General features: G+C 40.9%; 1 protein-coding gene across 2 annotated transcripts in view; it reads right to left on the reverse strand.

The window, feature by feature from the left end:
* Positions 1-3581: 3581 nt before the first annotated feature.
* The window catches only part of C9H1orf21 (chromosome 9 C1orf21 homolog), a 187135-nt gene continuing 172861 nt past the window's right edge, over positions 3582-17855 (reverse strand). Inside the window, exons 6-7 of one of the 2 annotated variants that reach the window (XM_075002625.1) lie at positions 7131-7287; positions 3582-4409 (exon numbers count right to left, since the gene is read on the reverse strand). In XM_075002625.1, the coding sequence (XP_074858726.1) occupies positions 4402-4409; positions 7131-7287 (165 nt within the window). In that variant the 3' untranslated portion in view covers positions 3582-4401. The remainder of the gene's footprint in view (positions 4410-7130; positions 7288-17855) is intronic. The other variant, XM_075002626.1, reaches the window with a different exon arrangement.

A 17855-nucleotide genomic window follows, 5' to 3' on the forward strand; every position in this document is an offset into this window, starting at 1 on the left:
TCTGTACAGAGAACCAGAATTTCACCTTAAGCTTCCAGGGTAAAGTCACCTTACTAACAGTACACTTTGGTCTAGAATCACTTTCTCTATGCTTCTTGAATAACACTCCTTCAAAAACTCATTAAAAATAATCAGTAGTATATACATGTGTACACTTAAATTGCCCCTCCTTCTAAATCTACTTGGTCAGTATAAAAGACCACTTTGAGGTACAACTTGAGATACATTTTAAATTTACAGTAATCTACTTATATTGTTACAAGCCATTAGCAGAGAAGGACTAAATATTATATTTTCAGATTTCTAGTACAATTTGTTTGGTCTTTGAAAAGGAAATAAAATAGATTATATTTTTAATCAAGTCTATCTGATGAACTTAACACTAAATGAATAAACTACTATTCACCAAAACAGCACAGGCATTCAGTTAAAGTCTCACTCTTCAGCATTTTCAACTTAAAGGAGGTTCTGTTGTTCACTGCCCACTTTCCAGCTTATTATTTCCAACCAGCTGTATGTACTCTCCCCACTTGTTCTGCTGAAGTTTTTTCAGTATCTCACTGAGTAAAACAAAAAAGCAGTAAAGTAGCACTTTAAAGACTAACGAAATAATTTATTAGGTGGTGAGCTTTCGTGGGACGGACCCACTTCTTCAGACCATAGCCATACCAGAACAGACTCAATATTTAAGGCATAGAGAACCAACAATAATAATCGAGGTTGACAAATCAGAAAAAAAAAAAATCAAGGTGAGCAAATCAGAGACTAGAGGGGTGGGAGTCAAGAATTATAAAATTTTTTTGATTTGTCAGCCTTGATTACTATTTTTGGGTCTCTATGACTTAAATATTGAGTCTGTTCTGGTATGTCTATGGTCTGAAGAAGTGGGTCTGTCCCATGAAAGCTCAGCTAATAAATTATTTTGTTAGTCTTTAAAGTGCTACTTTATTGCTTTTTTGTTTTGATAGTATATAGACTAGCACGCCTTTCTCTCTGTCACTGAGTAAATCTTCAGTAAATATGCCAATGGAGTCCTCTTGCTTTGCCAAACAAAGCAGACAGCTTGCAGTGATCCAGGTATAGAGAGAAGGAAAAAAAGAGCCTGGAACGTTCACAAACCAGCTTATTTTACAGAACTCTGACAGTGGAGATTAAAGAAAGACTTTTGCTACTTTTTTTTGTTATGTTTTAGCAAATAGAGTTACTTTTATCATGACCGCAGAACTGTGCTTTTTCACGTATAAAAAAAAAAAAAGACTGCTAATTAAATGACCAGGCACTAGCCAAAGTCAGAGACCAAAAAACTGACAATACAAAATTGTTTTTTTTGCATGCTGGCTGTCAGTGATAACAAATACTGTGATGGTCCAGGATTTGCTGACTGGATCTCAACAAGATGAATAATAAACTTCTCAATTCTATTCACACTTACCACGCAATCAAATGGGTACAGTAACTATGTATCTTGTTGACAGTCCCTCCACACCCATTGGCAGTCTGCTGCAGCCTTGAATTCCATAAAGAACAATGAGCAGCTATTAATTTCCCTCCAAATTCTCCTCCCAAAACTTCCTTCCCCTCACCACTGCACCCACCAATACAACTGCCCACCCAAGCTTTTGCTGCTACTTGTAACCCGAAGGCAGCAATAGGCAAGTTAGCTTATATTTTACACAAAGGCTTAAAACACTAGCTGCTTAATAGTACAGTCATGTTAGACACATGATAAGGATCGGGTATGTTTTTTTTCTTCCCTCCAAAGACTTATAACAATATACATTAGCAACCAACTTTGTCTTAAGATTATAAGCTGTATATTTTTATTTACACATCAAAGTAGCATGCTTAAAGTAACGCCATACTGAAGGAGAATGACATATTTAAGGGCTGTTGTATATGTGTTCTTCAACATAAAACTCGTATGGCAAGAAACATATGTCACATATAAACTGTTCACTTGAAAAGAAAGGGCTCAGTCCTGGAATCCTGCAACTCTTCACATAGTTCTCTCAAAGCCACTGAGGTTTAATCTTGTAAGGATTACTCATATGAGTAGGACTTGTAAAACCAGGCCCCAAGTTGTTTGAGAAATTAAAGTGAGTGTTCCTTATGCTCCTGCTAGGGATGGCTACCTAATGGAGCTATGACACCAACTCACGAAACAAATTCAGTACTACAGGGGCACAGCGTAAGAGAACACAAACCAGTTTCAATCATGTTCAAGTTCAAAACAAACCAGGACAAGTCTGATAAAAATGAGGTGATGCCTTATCCCAAGTAAGAAAATGTAGCTGCTGGTCAGTTTGAGCTATGCTATACCGCAAAATAAATAAGATTAAATTGTTACGATTTTAACAACTGATTTGTAAAACTGAATGAAGAGCTGAGACACTGGCATTCTCAGTTGGAAGCAGGGTAAGAATCTGTGCAATCTGGTAGAATCCCCTTCTATTAGGACAGCTGCTCCTGGAATCTTACCCAGAAAAAATTAGCTGCTTATTGGTAGTTTTGTGCTCTTTCCTGTGATGTACTGAGCACTCAACTCTCAGTAAGGTTAGGGCAGGTTAAGGTGCCCTCAGCAGATTGTACCATATAGGACATTTAAAAAAAAAAAAAGATTGATACAACAATTTTACTAATGGCGCATGACGTTATTTTGTCTATTGACATCTAGAACTAGTCCTGTGCGAAGATGAAATGCAACAAGTATTAATATCCTATATTCACTATTCAAGTGTGTGCATGTGGTAGAACTGGTGCTTCTACCTCACTGCTCTTTATCTCTGCTCTCTGGTCAAAATAAAGAAAAAAGACTGTGGAAAAAAATACGTAAGTAGCGGGAGGGAGAAAAGGAAGAGCAGGCAAAAGTTTGAGGGTGGCTTTATACAACATTCAAGCAATAGTGTAGCAGCATCAGTTGCTCCACTAAGACATAATTTCAAAACAGCACAACCCCTTTTCATAGATTAACTCTACTCCCGTTGGCCTCACTGTATTCTATTGCTGGAAATCACTAATTATTGCGCCTCCACAATTCCCAGTGTCCAGGGTTCATAACTCTAGACAAGAATTTCAAATGTGACCAGCTGCAAATAATGGCCCTTTAAAATGCTTCAAGTTGGGCACCCAAAAACAGAAGCACTTAAAATCAGCAGACACTGGAAAATCTTGACCTGAATACAGCTCAAACCCCATAGCACATTCCACATACATAATCCAACAAAACAGCACTGGAATAGACTTAATGGAGAAACCTGTGTGTCCTGATAACGTTGACAAAAACAGAATCTTTTCTAGATGTGGTTACCTTTTGGAGTTATACATTGTCATATAAAGATAAAGATAGGCACAGTTACCTAACAACTTTAAAAGAAAAAATACAAAAGGTAATTTCCCCCCTTTAGTATTATTTTTACTCATGACAATATTTGTTAAAAATATTACATCTGCCTGTAAGAAGATAATATCCTCTTTTGCATAATATGGAAAAATAAACTCTACAAACACACAACAGAACATTCCAAATTGGCACACAGGTGCTTTAAAATGCTAGCACCGTAGAGCTGTAACTGTTGGAGGTAGCTTTTGCTTCCCAGTCTCCCAGACTCATAAAACATTGTACTGTATGAATGGTAAAAGACAAGAAGACATAAAAACAGTAAATGTTTATTTTCTTAGAAAAAAAGGGATTCAAATGATTGTGATCACACTTACATTTTCATTCAGAAAAGCCAACACTGTAAGCTTAGTCCTTGATTAAGATACCTATTAAATGAAACTTTTTTCTCTTTAAAATACAAATTTCTGCTCCTGCATCATTTCCAGTATTTGTGTGATAACATGCTTTTAATGGAGAGTAATTTCTCAACTTCTTCCCAGTAGAGAAACAAGGCCAGTCATAGCAAAACACATCCCATATCCAAAGGCTGAAATCACCAGTAATACTAAGCACTCCAGCCCATCAGTGGACTGTCAAATAAACTGAGGATTTCTTAGAAGTCTGATGTTCAGTCATGGAAGTTTTGTATAACACTACCCCATCCGATAGAAAATAGGCCAAGCAGCCTTAGTAAAATCAACAGTGTCTTTCAGATTAAATTTGAGGATTTCCTGCATATCTGCACACAGAAAAGTAAAAAGTTGCAACAAGTTTTAAACTAGCAGCAACAAAGAGAGTTCCATATGAGTTCTTAGCAATATTCATGTCTGGGTTTTTTTAAGAAACGTTGTAACTGACTGGAGCGTACAATGAGGAAATTATCTTCTTTTGTTATGTAGTGCTGCTCACTCTAGAAGACTTCCAAAAGATTCTGACTGGGTTGTAATCTATTTACACAGTCGTATTCCTGTTCTGATTGGCAGAATTGGCACTATGTGATGTCCTCCTCTTCTGAACAATAATCACGACCCTTGAAAGAGAAAAACACACAAATGAACAACTCAAGAGAGAGAATGAAAAGTACATCAGTAATTGCAAATATGGGATAAGATGACTGAGGTTCACAGGGAAGTACACACTTCTCATCCACAAATTCTACATGTTGAATTACAAGATAACTTATGCACAGATCCATATGAATAGATGTAGAGATGTGGCTCCATGACTAGAACACAGCAACCATTATAACGGTGTGAGCAAAATAAGACAATCATGTTGGAAACAGGAAAATGAAAAATATTTTATCCATTAAAAGCAACAATACATGGGCAAAATATATTCATGCTGAAACTAAACCAGGACAATGGTGCTAACACCTGAAAGCTTGTAAAAATTTCAGGGAATCGTTATTGACCAGGTCAGTTATGTTTTATGTCTCATCTGAAATATGAGACTTCCAGTAGTACAATTCCCACGCTCATCAATGTTTACAAGAGCATGCACACGGAAGGGGATTCCGTCCAAGCATTAATACTCAGCTCTTCAATGTAACTAAAGACTTGCTGAACAACACACTTGCTAAGTGGCCAAACTGCACTGCCTACCAGAGACTGTCATTCTCGCTTGCCCTTATAAATACAGAAAGAATTATCAACATTATAAAAAACAATTTTAATGCCACAAAACCACCCTACTACAAGGGCCAGACTGTGCCTGGCCCAGCGTGGATGAATAGAGAATGCAAGGCACCTCACTCAATCCTATAATGCCATGAAGGGGTTAGACCCAAGGTACTCTCTCCTAAGTGCAAGGTGTGTGCAAGACCAATACGTTCAGCACCACTAGCCTCTCCAATGGGTCTGGACAGGAAGGGACAAAGACTCCTGTTCAAAACATAGTGAATCCCAAAGCTCCCACTAGGGCAGGGGCAAGCAAGATATGGCCCTTGTGCTGGATTTGGCCCATGAAGCTTTTAATCTGGCCTGTGGGCAGTGTGAGAGCTTCAGGTTCTGCCCCTGCCCCCAGTGAAATCTCCCAGGTCCTCCTGGCCAGGGCAGCACATAAAAACCAACCAGTGCGAGCTAGTCGTGGGGCAGTGCAGCACAGTTTCTCAGATCCCCTTGGTCTGGCCAGTAGGAGTTGAGAGATTTTGCTGGTGGAAGGTGCATCGTGTGAAACCAGCCAATAAGAGTTGAGAGATTTTGCTGGAGGCAGGGGTAGCACCTGAAGCTCTCTTGTCAGCTGCAGGCTAGATTAAAAGGCTCAATGAACCTGATCTGGCCCATGGGCCGTATCTTGCCTGTACCTGATCTACATCCTCCTCCTCCTCTTCCTCCTCCTCCCAGCCTTAGGTCACAACTCCCTCTCATACCCTGCCCGCACTCCTACATACCACCCCTAGGTCAGAATCCTCTTCTGCACACATACCATCTCCCAGATACTACACCCCAATATACTGCCCCAGGACACTACCCTTTCCTTCAACCAAACTACATCGCAGGCCTCACACTCTATTCTGTACCCCAGTCCCTTATCCTTCCGCACCCAACCTCCATCCCAGACCCAGCATCTCTTCCACAGAAAAGTGCACTCCCCTAACTAGTTACCAAAACCTTGGAGTGGCCACCCATAAAAAATTATTGCCCACCCTTGTGCTGGGGCCTTGGTCCTTCATGCTGCTTCTAAACAAATCCCAAATACCCATAGGTAAGATTAATCCGTTAAACCCAGTCCAAGTATTAAAAGCCTAGTTCCTTTTGTTCCTGTGTCCAGGCTACTCCCCAAACAGGCTGTTCAGCAAACTCATGCACAAACACAGAGGTAAAAATTCTTGGCTGACACATGTCAAAGAACTAGTCACTATGGGCAAGGAAAAGAAGGAAAAACAGAGGAAGTTCATGTCTCTAGAGAAGTCTGGGGTAAGAAGGGCCCCTGCAGAACTAAAAGCCTGATAGTATTCTGAAAGCACAGAGGGCCAATTCACCCTAGTGTAAATGGGAGAAACATCACTAGCTTGCCTAGACTTGTGCCCACGCACCTTAGAACTGAAATGGGGCCAGAGTCTTGCCAGATTTTTATGCTCAACAAGGGAATTTTTAAGAGTAAATTGTTTAACAACTGCAAAATACGGACTACAGGTGTTTCTGAGCATTAATTCTGGGGGAGAGGACATTTTCAAAGCCATCTTATTTCATTTTCTGCAGCTAAAAAGCCATTGCTTGGCTAGAAATAGAAGCCATAAAGTGGATTTGGGTCTGTTGCTCAAATTTGCTGAGCTGTCATGGGATAGTGATGTTCACTGTATCTTGTGGGTATTTCACTGTACCAGGGCTCCCAGTCTAAACCCTTGGGCCAGCAGTGTCTTAGTGTCAATGGCTGTAGGTGGCTATTTGAGGGTTTTGTTAGCAGATTAAAGGAGGATTAGCACTCAACATGCACATATTTAGTCCCACCTTTGGACTGTGGCTATCAGAAAAATTAAAAAATTCACTTGGTTTCAACACACTTGATTTTGAGTGACAGGAGAAAATTTTGCAAGAGTTCAATTCACATGATTTCCCTTGTTTCAGAGACTCTAACACAATTCCTCAACTTGCTACCCAACTATCTGATTAAGCACTGATAAAGTACTAGTCAACATGTACCAACATACTGTATAGCTGTGAAAATCATTCAAAGAATAATGACTGAGGCCCAAGGTATTTCCCGCTAAGGGGCTGGGGGACTCAGTAACCCAAAGTGCAAACATTACCTGGACATTTATTCCGTGGGAAAAGTTCTGCTCCCATTATCAGTATTACTGTTGAGGCTCTTGTAGAAGAAAAACATTTAATGTTAACTAGCATTTCCCCTCTTCTGCCTTCTATTTTTCTTCTTTTCCACTGTATTTTTGAAAGTGCAGCTTGTTGCTGCACAGAAAGATGGAAGGAAAAACGTTTTTGAAGACACACAGAATAAATCTTTGCAGAGTTGTGGGCATATGTCCTCCTCACCCCAATCCCTGAATTTAAATTGAAGTTGGGGTTTTGTCATCAGCCACTTTGTTTACTTACCTGCTTCAGTGCATAAAGGAGTGTTCACTTCTGTGCCTAAAAGATAGGGCAGTTCCATGTTTGCTTCCTTTCGGATGACCATTTTAAAGTAATTATTGCCTGGTGTGGCGGTCAGCTCAGATACCTGATCTACTTTTTAAGCATTCCGTCAGCTTTCTGATTCCAGTTAGCTTGTGTAAGCAGCAAGAGCACTTGAAAGAGAGAGTGAGTGAAAACATTGGCTGAAATAGGAGGGATATTTCCCATATTTTCCTTAAGTATGATATGCAGATCTTTTTACACGCAAACCTCAAAGCAAGTAGCAGGAGACACTTCAGCTGAACAAACTAATTGAATTACGAAGCTAAAAAAAAAGGCCCTATTTGAATTAACAGAAGCAGCCATCTCAGCACTGCACTGCCTCCTCATACTAGTGTGCTTTCACATCAAAAAGCTTTAAGCTGCAATATGGATTCATTGGAGGATGATTTGGGTTCAAATCCCAGCACTGACACCAGCTGTCATGGGGTTCTGGGGTCCCCAAACACTGCACTCTGTTCGCAGGCAGGAGTGACTCTCACTCAGCCGGTAGAATGAGAAGGTTATTAGTTGACAAGAGGTACAGCATGGCACAAAGGTGTCAGTACAGCAGGCAAAGACAGTCATTCCAATCCATCTCGGAGAGAAGAGCCCAAGGGGCGCCCTATCTAGGGTCTAGCCACACCTCAGCTCAGGCTGGCTGCTTTTCCTCCCTCCCCTCGTGCTTCCAACCGCCACCTCCGATTCAAAACCCAGCTTGGCTCCTCCCTGCTCTTTGTTCAGGGAGAGAGGTGTTACCTGCCAGCTTAACCGCTGTGAGCTGCTCTGCCTTTCAGACACACATCCAGCCTGACTTTTGCACAATCCCCCCCACTCCATCATATCTCTCCCCGCTTCCAGACTGAACTGACCTGGGGAAGTTTGGGGCCCTCCCTGTGTGACAGGGCATCGGCTATGATATTTTTGTCCCCCTTTGCATGGACCATCTCCATGTTGTGGTCCAAAGGAGCAGTAAGGAAGAGTGGTCTTGAACAGACCCAGCAGACTTCAGGAAGATGTCCAGTCTGAAGACAAACTTAAGTTTCATTTACTTAAATTTGTAATAGGCTCCTTTCCCACCCCACATCTTTGGGGTGGGATAAAATTTAAGTCTTTGAACTAAAGGTTTCCAATACAGTGGTTTTATTTTCACTAGGGAAAAAGGTGTGTTGTTAACCTGAGTTAGCTAACTCTAAGCAACATCAATCTAAAAACAAACAAGTTTGTAGTTTTTTCATAGGTTAGCAGGTAAAGTCTAGCTGTTATAGCAATAGTAGATCGAAAACTGTCATGCCTGTGCCAACATTTTACCTCAAGTTCATCAACTTGAGCTAACACCACACCTTTTTTGCCCTGACCCATATAGCTGGGCCAGCAGCAGTGTAGAGGCTGCATTTTATTGGTACAGCTTGTTTTGCTTGAGGGTGCTGCAATAATACATACCAGCAAAATCCCGTTGTTGCCAGCATAAAGACAGATCCGCACTCCGGATACGTATCTGCTTTGCTGATAGAGCAGGGGTGACGAACCTATGGCCTGTGGGCCAGATCAGGCCTATGAGTCTCAGTGCCCCCTGAGCAATGGGGAGCCCATGCTGGTGCTCCACTTTTGCTTCTTATTTTTGTGTGGCCCCCGACCCAAAAAAGGATCCCAACCCTTGTGACAGAGCATATACCAGTATACCTGCACCACTGTAGTGCTCTAAGGGTAGACGTGACCTGAGAGAATTCAAATGTGACTCTTCTTGAACAAACCACATAGGGCTCAGTCCTGCAAGGCACTGAGAAAGCCATCTGTGGCTCACGTAGCAAAACGCTTAAGCACATGCTTAACTTTAAGCAAGTAGTTCCACTTAATGCAATGGTATTACTCATGTTAAAATTGAGCATGTATTTAAATATTTTTGCAAATGTGCAATCAGCCCTTGATGGATCTAGAAAGCACCCACTGTGCTCAGTATTTTGAAAAGATTAAGTCCACAGGCAGAAAGTTACCGGCTACATTTAAAATGAAAGACTATGGATCTATTGGGGTGGGAGGGTGTGATAGCCACCCTTCATTTATGACAAAAGTGGGAAGCTGTTAGACTACTTTTAGAGAAAAAAAAGGGGATGCATTAGGAGCCGCCGCACAGAGCACCAGGCGATATGCAAGGCTGGTCAGTATTTGAGCTATACAAACATGAGATTTCACTGGTGCCTGAATACAAACGGCATTGTTTGATGGAGGTGAGGGTGGTAGTAAGAGAAGCTGACAGAAAGATCACAGAAGCAGCCAGGGATGACAACAGAAAGCCAAAGGAGCCAGCACCACCAATGTGACCCTGGGAGAAAGCCAGGGTGATTAAAGGGCAGGCACTCTTACCATCTAACAATATTCCTAGGGTCTCTAGCAAGCATGTACTCAGGTGGCTAGCTTGCACTGTCATGTCTCCATTAACACTGGTACCCATGTTAGTTAGATTAAAGCATATATGTACCCACACTGCAGTAACACCTTCATTTGCTTGTAGAAATAGTCTGAGATTTCTGATCTCTCTTTCTACAAGGGAATAACCCACAGGATCCTGAACACACCTATCACTCAATTTACGAACTTCTGATTTACAAATTTTTGTTACAATAAACCATGTAAATTTATGCCTGTTTCTCAATTTATGAACACTACTTTCACTACAATGAAGAATCAACCTTTGTCTGAGTATCCACAGTACAGCCAGTGCTCCACTGGCAGCTCCATTTTCAATTTATGAATTTTCATCTTGCAAACACTTTTCATCAAATGAATTACATTTGTAAATTGAGGGACAGGTGTACTGGCTGTGGCTCAAAAGGGGTAACAGCATTCCTATAAATATGATAGCCAGGGTCAATATAATAAGCAGAAGTTTTAAAAGGCTCCCACTAAAAGTTATAAAGGTCAAAGTAAAAATCTAAGAAGAAAACAGCCTACATAATTTCCATTTTTTGTTGCACAGTTATTATTTTTGTAGGATTACCTGTACTACCTAAAATCTTTAATACAAGACTGTGGATGTAAGTGAGGGAAAATGATAACATGCTACGCCCTCCAACATCGTATACACAGGGAATAATACTAAGTTAGTAGTTGGTTTTCCCTACCCAACTTTTTGTTGCAGAAGTATTCTGTATGTTTTATGAAATCTGTTACACACAAAAATCTTTGTTCTGTTATTCTAGATGACAGACTGAAACAAACCCACATGGCAGGAATACTAAAGCCTTCCTAGTTAAATGGCTTTTTGTGAATCTGACAAGAAAAAATAGTATCTAAGGAGACACTGCTTCCGCTATCACGTCAAAGTTTGGCACCAGAATCCTCTATCTGGAACTCATAGCAAATAAAAGGGGAGGAGAAAGAGGACTGGTGGCTTGATGGGATTAATGAATTCCACCAAACAGTCCTTTTTTCTGCTATCACTAAAAGGGCTGCCTCTCCACACACAGTGGTCTCTTTCAGAATAGATTCCCAAAGCTTGGAAACATTAAAGTGGTTCTTATGGTGGGAACTTTTTTCAACAATCTGTTTTTGTTTACAGTCTTCACAGAAACAGTGGGAATAAAATGCTAAGAGAAGTCACAGAACACATATACACTGAGTTATTTTTTTCATTTATTATTCTGTAAGGTAGATCAATGGATGCATTAAGAACAATCCACTATAATAATGAGTTTTCTTCTAAAAATCCTGCACTTGTGTATGTTCCAGTTAGCAAATTCCTTATTTCTATGGCATGCTTTACACTCAGTACAAGAGGCTGCTTTGTGTCTGCTGATCGGGTCTTGTGCATAGTTTTACTAATGAGATCTATTCAGTCATCACAACAGGATGACTATACAGTAGCCTATGCAAATGGATGTAGATGGCCTTATATCCATCCCCCAGAGCACAGGTATAAACATCAGAAATACTCTGTTGTGAACAGCTCCATTATGGGCAGTCTTCAACAGAAAAGCCAAAGATTGAATTCTTAGGCTGTGTCTACATTACAACATAAATTCAAATGTATTAATATCAATTTTGAAATTCTGGAATTTATAAGTTTGAATTTGACCATCCTTACCTCTCCATGTGCTCCTCACAAAGTCGATAGGCCAGTTTTTGAAAGAGAGTCTTTGGCTTTCCAGTGCTCTATAAGGCTTCTGTGCACAGACTGTTCTGTTTTCAACTGGCCATCCACTGAGTGTTCCCCCTCCCATCATAGCAGCCGATCCCTGAAAATAATACAGGGACCTGGACTGTATTCTCAAAGTTAGAAGGAAGAGGATAGGAAATCCTAGGAAAAATGATTTTTGACTTCCCTCTTCATTACAGAGACATTGCCAACATGGGTGATGGAAGTGAAATATCATACACTGAACTTATAATGGAAACTGGAATCTCAACTAGACTCCCCCCACCCCTGTGTTTTTGAGGGGGTCAAAGCATGAAGACAGATAGGAACTGTTAGCAAAACGATTTTATAACAGGAATATCAAACCAGCAGGTGTTTGCAATGGACAGCAAGCTCCTGAAAATATTTTTGGCAGGGAGTGGAAGCGGGGTGCTGTGCTCTGTGGCTGTAAAGCCACTTGGAATGTTGAAATAGCTGAATTTATCCCCCTGACTATCTTAGCTGCTGGGGGGGAGACTCCCCCGCCAGTGGCAGCAAGCCCACAATTATCTTAGCTGCTGGGGGAGACTTCCCCCCAGCAGCTGCAAGCACCACTGGTCCATTGCTAGAGGAATGAAGGGGCAGTTATGTTGTCCCCCCGCCACGAGTATCTTAGCTGCGGGGGCAGACTTCCCCATGGCAGCAGCAAGCCCTCAATTATCTTAGCTACTGGGGGAGATTTCCCCTGGAGGCTGCAAGCCCCCACGTCTTTAGTCACTGGGGAGACTTACCCCAGGCAGCTGCAAACCCCTGAATATCTTTCCTGTCCTTGGAGTCCCAAACAAGCACAAACTAGGATATGGTGCTGCCTGGCAGCATGGTCACCACTGAATGGTAGGCACATCCTTTTATTGTGTCAGGGGGTACCATGTGATGTGGCTGAGTGCAGGAAAGACCCCAACTGCATGGCACCTGTGGGGGAGGGAGGGGCATTTGCGCACATAGTAAACCACTGAGAACAAGTTTCTCAGCATCTTATGCAAGCACGACCCCCCAACAATCCTGTTTCTGTGTGGTGTGGCGGGCCAGTGACTGTCACCAGGCAACGCCAAAAAAAAACAAACCTTCCTGCAGGGGATATGTGTAATGGGTAGATGTGCTCGTAGCACTAATTGCAAAGAAAGAAAGAAAGACATTTCTCAGGCTCTCATACAAGCATGAGCCCATAGCCACAAGCCTGCTACTCCCCCTTTGAAATTCACGGTCTTCCTGTTACCTAATTCCAGCGCACCTGGGGAACAGTGGCCAGAATGGAGAACTGAGAGGCACTGTGGGGTACATACGGGACACCTCTGGAGGCTAATAAGTTCAATTTTAAGAGGTGGCGCTTTCACACTAGCCTTTAATCGAACTTTTGAATTTCAGCTTGACGATATGCCCGTCAGGTAACGGTGATATTGTAATCTCAATATTAGTGCTCCCAAAATTGAGCTAATGATATTTAAAGTGAAGACAATCACATGGTAATATCAAGCTAACTGCCTTAAATTCGAATTTATCTCGTTCTGTAGACACAGGCTGAGACATAGCTTCCCTCAAATCCCAGAAGTGATCTCTCTAGATTGTGTGTAGCATATTGTTATAGCATTCTGCAGAAGTCTGCTTTGTAAATGTGTTTTGTGGAAAGGCGTCTTCAAGGTCTTAGGCTGTCAATCTGGCATTCCTCAAGGACCACTCAGTCAATTATAAAATATTTGTTTAGTGGAAGGCAACAAAAGATTCACGTGCAGAAATAAATGCGTGCTTAGAAGATATTAAGAGACGAGAACAGGATATTAAATCATTGTAGAGTCAGGGTTCATAGAAGTTGTGCAGCAACAGAAAATGTGTCATTTAATCACTTATACACCATAAAGAACAAACAAAGGTTTTAGAAATATCATAAAACTTTAAAATCCTCTACTGCTTTTCTGTGGAATGTTAGGCAATCTGCAATAGCACAAATTTTGAATCTTGTTTAGGGTGCTGTGTAGATGTAACCCTAGAAAAAGAACATCAATGCTGTTGGTATGCAATTATATCTCATGCTGACAATTTTTTCATCAATTGTAGTTACATCAGTATAAACCCTAGTGCAAACTTCACTTCCTACGCCAGTGTGAAATACCCACACAACCTTGTTGTCATGTCAGTGTAGCTATTCTCATTCAGAAACCTTAGGGTTTAAACAAGTTCTAAATCTGACTTTTCATTGAAGACCTATCATATTTTGAGTTTATTTCACAATAGGCTATTTCGGCATTTGGCCCTGTCTAAACAGGGCCAAATGTTGAAATAATGCACTATTTTGACACATCCCTTACTTCCCACTTCATCAGATCTGGAAAATAACTGAGAGAAGAAAAGAACTAATGGAAAAAAAAAAACCAGATCGTCTTTCAGTTATTCTCTAGATCTGATGGAGTGGGTCGGTCCCATGAAAACTCATCAACTAATAAATAATATTGTTAGTCTTTAAGGTTCTTACAGGACTTTTTTGTTTTACTGAAGGATGGTGATCTTTATATTCTCCTCCAAAATTGTGTGTATATATATCAGACTCCTACAAGACTCTCTATTTTCCGAGTACTTTACAGTGGGTACCATTTAAAAATGGCCATTTAATATCCTCAGCAATAACATAATGTTGCCATTAATGCTGATTTCTGCGGCAATTCTGAGATTAAATTTCCTCCTACTCCTCTTTTCAGGCAGACATTTCAAATTGCTCTAGTTGATTCTGCTGCATTCTCCCTCTCGCAAAATTAATCAGCTTTGGAAAAACATAATGGATACTTTTACACTAGCCAAAAACTTTGCAATGGCCATGCAAATGGCCATTTTGAAGTTTACTAACAAAGTGCTGAAATACATATTCAGCACCTCATTAGAATGTGGGCAGCCACGGCACTTCGAAATTGACGCGGCTCACCACCGTGCGGCTTGTCCAGACGGGGCTCCTTTTCGAAAGGACCCCGCCTACTTCGAAGTCCCCTTATTCCCATCTGCTCATAAGAATAAGGGGACTTCAAAGTAGCCGGGGGCCTTTCGAAAAGGAATCCTGTCTGGACGAGCCACATCAATTTTGAAGTGCCGCGGCCACCCGCATGCTAATGAGGCAGTGAATATGTATTTCAGGGCTTCATTAGTAATCTTCGAAATGGTCATTTGCATAGCCATTTCAGACTTTTTGGCTAGTGTAGACACAGACAATCTGTCTAGGATGACTGTGAATTGTTTTTCATTTTATTCTTTTCTCTTTTGTTGCTTCCCTTAACTAATGTTTCTGAAGATAATATTTATGCCTTGATCGCTAAGGTCAAAATAATTACTTGTCCCACTGACCCAATTTCCTCTAATTTAGTCCAGAGGCTCTTTCCTCAGGCTTAACTGATGCTATTATAAATTCTTCACTTGGAAGTTTTTATGTGATTTCAGGCATGCTTTGGTGAACACTTTTAACAAGTCAGTGGATTATTTTATTGTTACCCATCTGTTTCTCATTCTTTGGCTTCTTCCCCTTATTTTTGAACTCCTTGCATGTGTGTGTCATAATTTAAAGATGTGACTTATGTTTACAGAAGTTCCACAACAGCATAAACCTTTCATGAGACCGGCACTGGAGCTGGTAGCATGCAGTAGGTGTATTGCTGACCCAGTCTTCCCCCAGGCCTTGCTTTGCTGCAGGGAGAGAGAGATGCTCCCATTCCCTACTCCCCTTTCTGTTCTTCCTCACTAGCTATTTTATATTACTAATATCTGCATCAAACAGGAACTGAAGCCACTCATCTTGTGTATCTGCCCTATGGTGGTTCCCTGCTTGATCCCACCCCACATTCAGCCCTAGCAGCCCCTTCACCTGATGTCAGCCTTAACTCTGTCTGGCTGCAGCCCCAACCACTGGCCCCTTGGAGGCTGGCTCCAGTCCTGGCCAGGAAGCCAGCACAAGCCCTGTCTGAGGAACTGGCTGATGGCTCCAGCCCCAGCAGGGAGCCGGTTTGAGCCCCAGAAGGGGAGCTGGCAACAGGGGCACAAGACCCTGGATTCACCTGCACAGGGCTGCCAGGTCCCATCACTGGGCTACCACCAGGCAGGGTTCCCAGCTGCCATCCCTTTTCTAGCAACCTCCCACGTGGAGGTCTCTGATCCAGTAACATCCATGGTCCTGCTGGACGACAGATGTTGCCAGATGAGAGAATCCTGGTTTCGAGAGGTGCAAACTGTTTTGGTTCTCTAAGTCATGTAATTGCCATTTGTTTAATCTCAGGGGTTGATAAATACTTAATATTTTCAGCTGCTAAAACACTAGTCCTTGCTCCTGTGACTTCACATTTCACAGTATTATTGTTTGGATTACAGCATTACTATTTTAACCAGTCTTCTTGCCCATTCAGTTATCATCTCTTTTTTAAATCAGTTTAAAACACATTTTTAATTTTCTCCATTCTTCATAGTCAAAAAGTCTTGTGGCACCTTATAGACTAACAGATATTTTGGAGCATAAGCTTTCGTGGGCAAAGCTTATGCTCCAATATATGTTAGTCTCTTTGGTGCCACAAGACTTTTGTTCTCAAAGCTACAGACTAACACAGCTACCTCTCTGATATTCTTCATAGTGTTCACATAATAACTTTGGGGTGACTTATTCAACTGGACTAGCTGGCCAACAGCCTCAGGGGGTTTAATACTAAGTTCAGGAGTATTATTTTATTTAAAATTCTTCACTTATATAGTTTTGATAGACCAGTCTTAGATAATACCAATCTCTGCTTCTGTCTCCACTACAAATATAAGGGTGTCTGGGGATGCAGTTACATGATGACAGAAGTACAACACAGTTCTGTTTCGTAGTGAACATGGAGCTTTTGCTGCTTTTGTAATCAAACTAAAGCCTTGGCCACTGAGGACCTCTGACATAGCCAGTCTTTTTCTGGTGTTGTCTGGGTATGGTCCAAGTCCCAGTCTCAATGCCTCCTCCCAGGTCTTTTTGGCAGCACGCCGGTCCACTTTAAACAAGCTCAAGTAATTGCTGTTCAAAGTAGATTTGTAACAATTTTTTCAGTTCCTGTTAATTGCATATTTTATTGTTGTCCTCTATTTTCCTTTAAAATGGACTGAAAATGCTATAAAAAATCAAATATCTTATTTTTCCATTTGCATTGTTGGCAGATACCCAGAAATTCATGTTTCTGACAAACCCAGAAATGCATGTTTCTGACAAATATTTGTTAAAAATAGTCTTTTAAAGAAGAGTAAAACTGTGAGAGCATATTTCTTCAGGCACTTGAATTCTTCAACCAACACAAAGATGAGATTCCGCTGCACAGTAACCCCTGACAGCCTTCTTGATTGGTCACTGGTTTGAAGAGCAAGAGAGAATCTTCTTTACTCAGCTTTACTAGATAAAATTGTAACTTTTGTTTCCATAAAATGGTTTCCTGAGACTTCAGACAAATTCATTTCAGGAGATTGGAAACACCCATAAATGTAGGAGAAAATGATCTTTCCCCATCAGTGAGAACAAGTTGTCAACTCCTTTCTAATTTCTTTGGTGAATTATGTCTATTGCTCTCCTGAAACAAATCCAGCACATAAAGGACAACATGAACCCACAAACAAAGTCACTGGACTGAGTTCACTCTTTAAGGAAGACACACCTTTCAAAACATCCTTTACTGCAGTACTTATTGCTTAATGGACAAATTTTAATATTATGAATGATGATAAAATGCAAGCAATAAGTGTCTAACTATTTATTAGGTCAACATGCTTATCTCACCTAGTAGCAGCTGTAATGTGCATGAATAGGACAGTTTTTCGATTCATGATGGGGTATGTTACAGATTAAAATATAACCAGACTCCTTACTTGATTAAATGTACAGGAAATAGAGTACTGAGATGAGAAAACTCTTTTAATGCGCCTAAAACATTTCTTTGTTCAGAAAAATCTTTGGTCAAATAGTCTAGTCACAAACCTCATTTCTTCTGGAGTAATACTTTACCTGTCATCATACCAAACCAGAAGATTAAAGAGAGACAGACTTCAGGCTGGACTATTACATTTATGGAAATAATAATCCAACAAAATAATAAAAAGGATATAGAATTGTTATTGTGGAATCATTTGGTGTAAAGGGAGCAGCAAGTGAATTCTACTCAACTGAAAGTACTTTACTTTGCTTCTCTCAAAGCCAAACATTTCTCCCCTTTCC

This window comes from Carettochelys insculpta, chromosome 9 (assembly GCF_033958435.1).
Source record: "Carettochelys insculpta isolate YL-2023 chromosome 9, ASM3395843v1, whole genome shotgun sequence".
In the NCBI taxonomy this organism is placed as follows: domain Eukaryota; kingdom Metazoa; phylum Chordata; order Testudines; family Carettochelyidae; genus Carettochelys; species Carettochelys insculpta.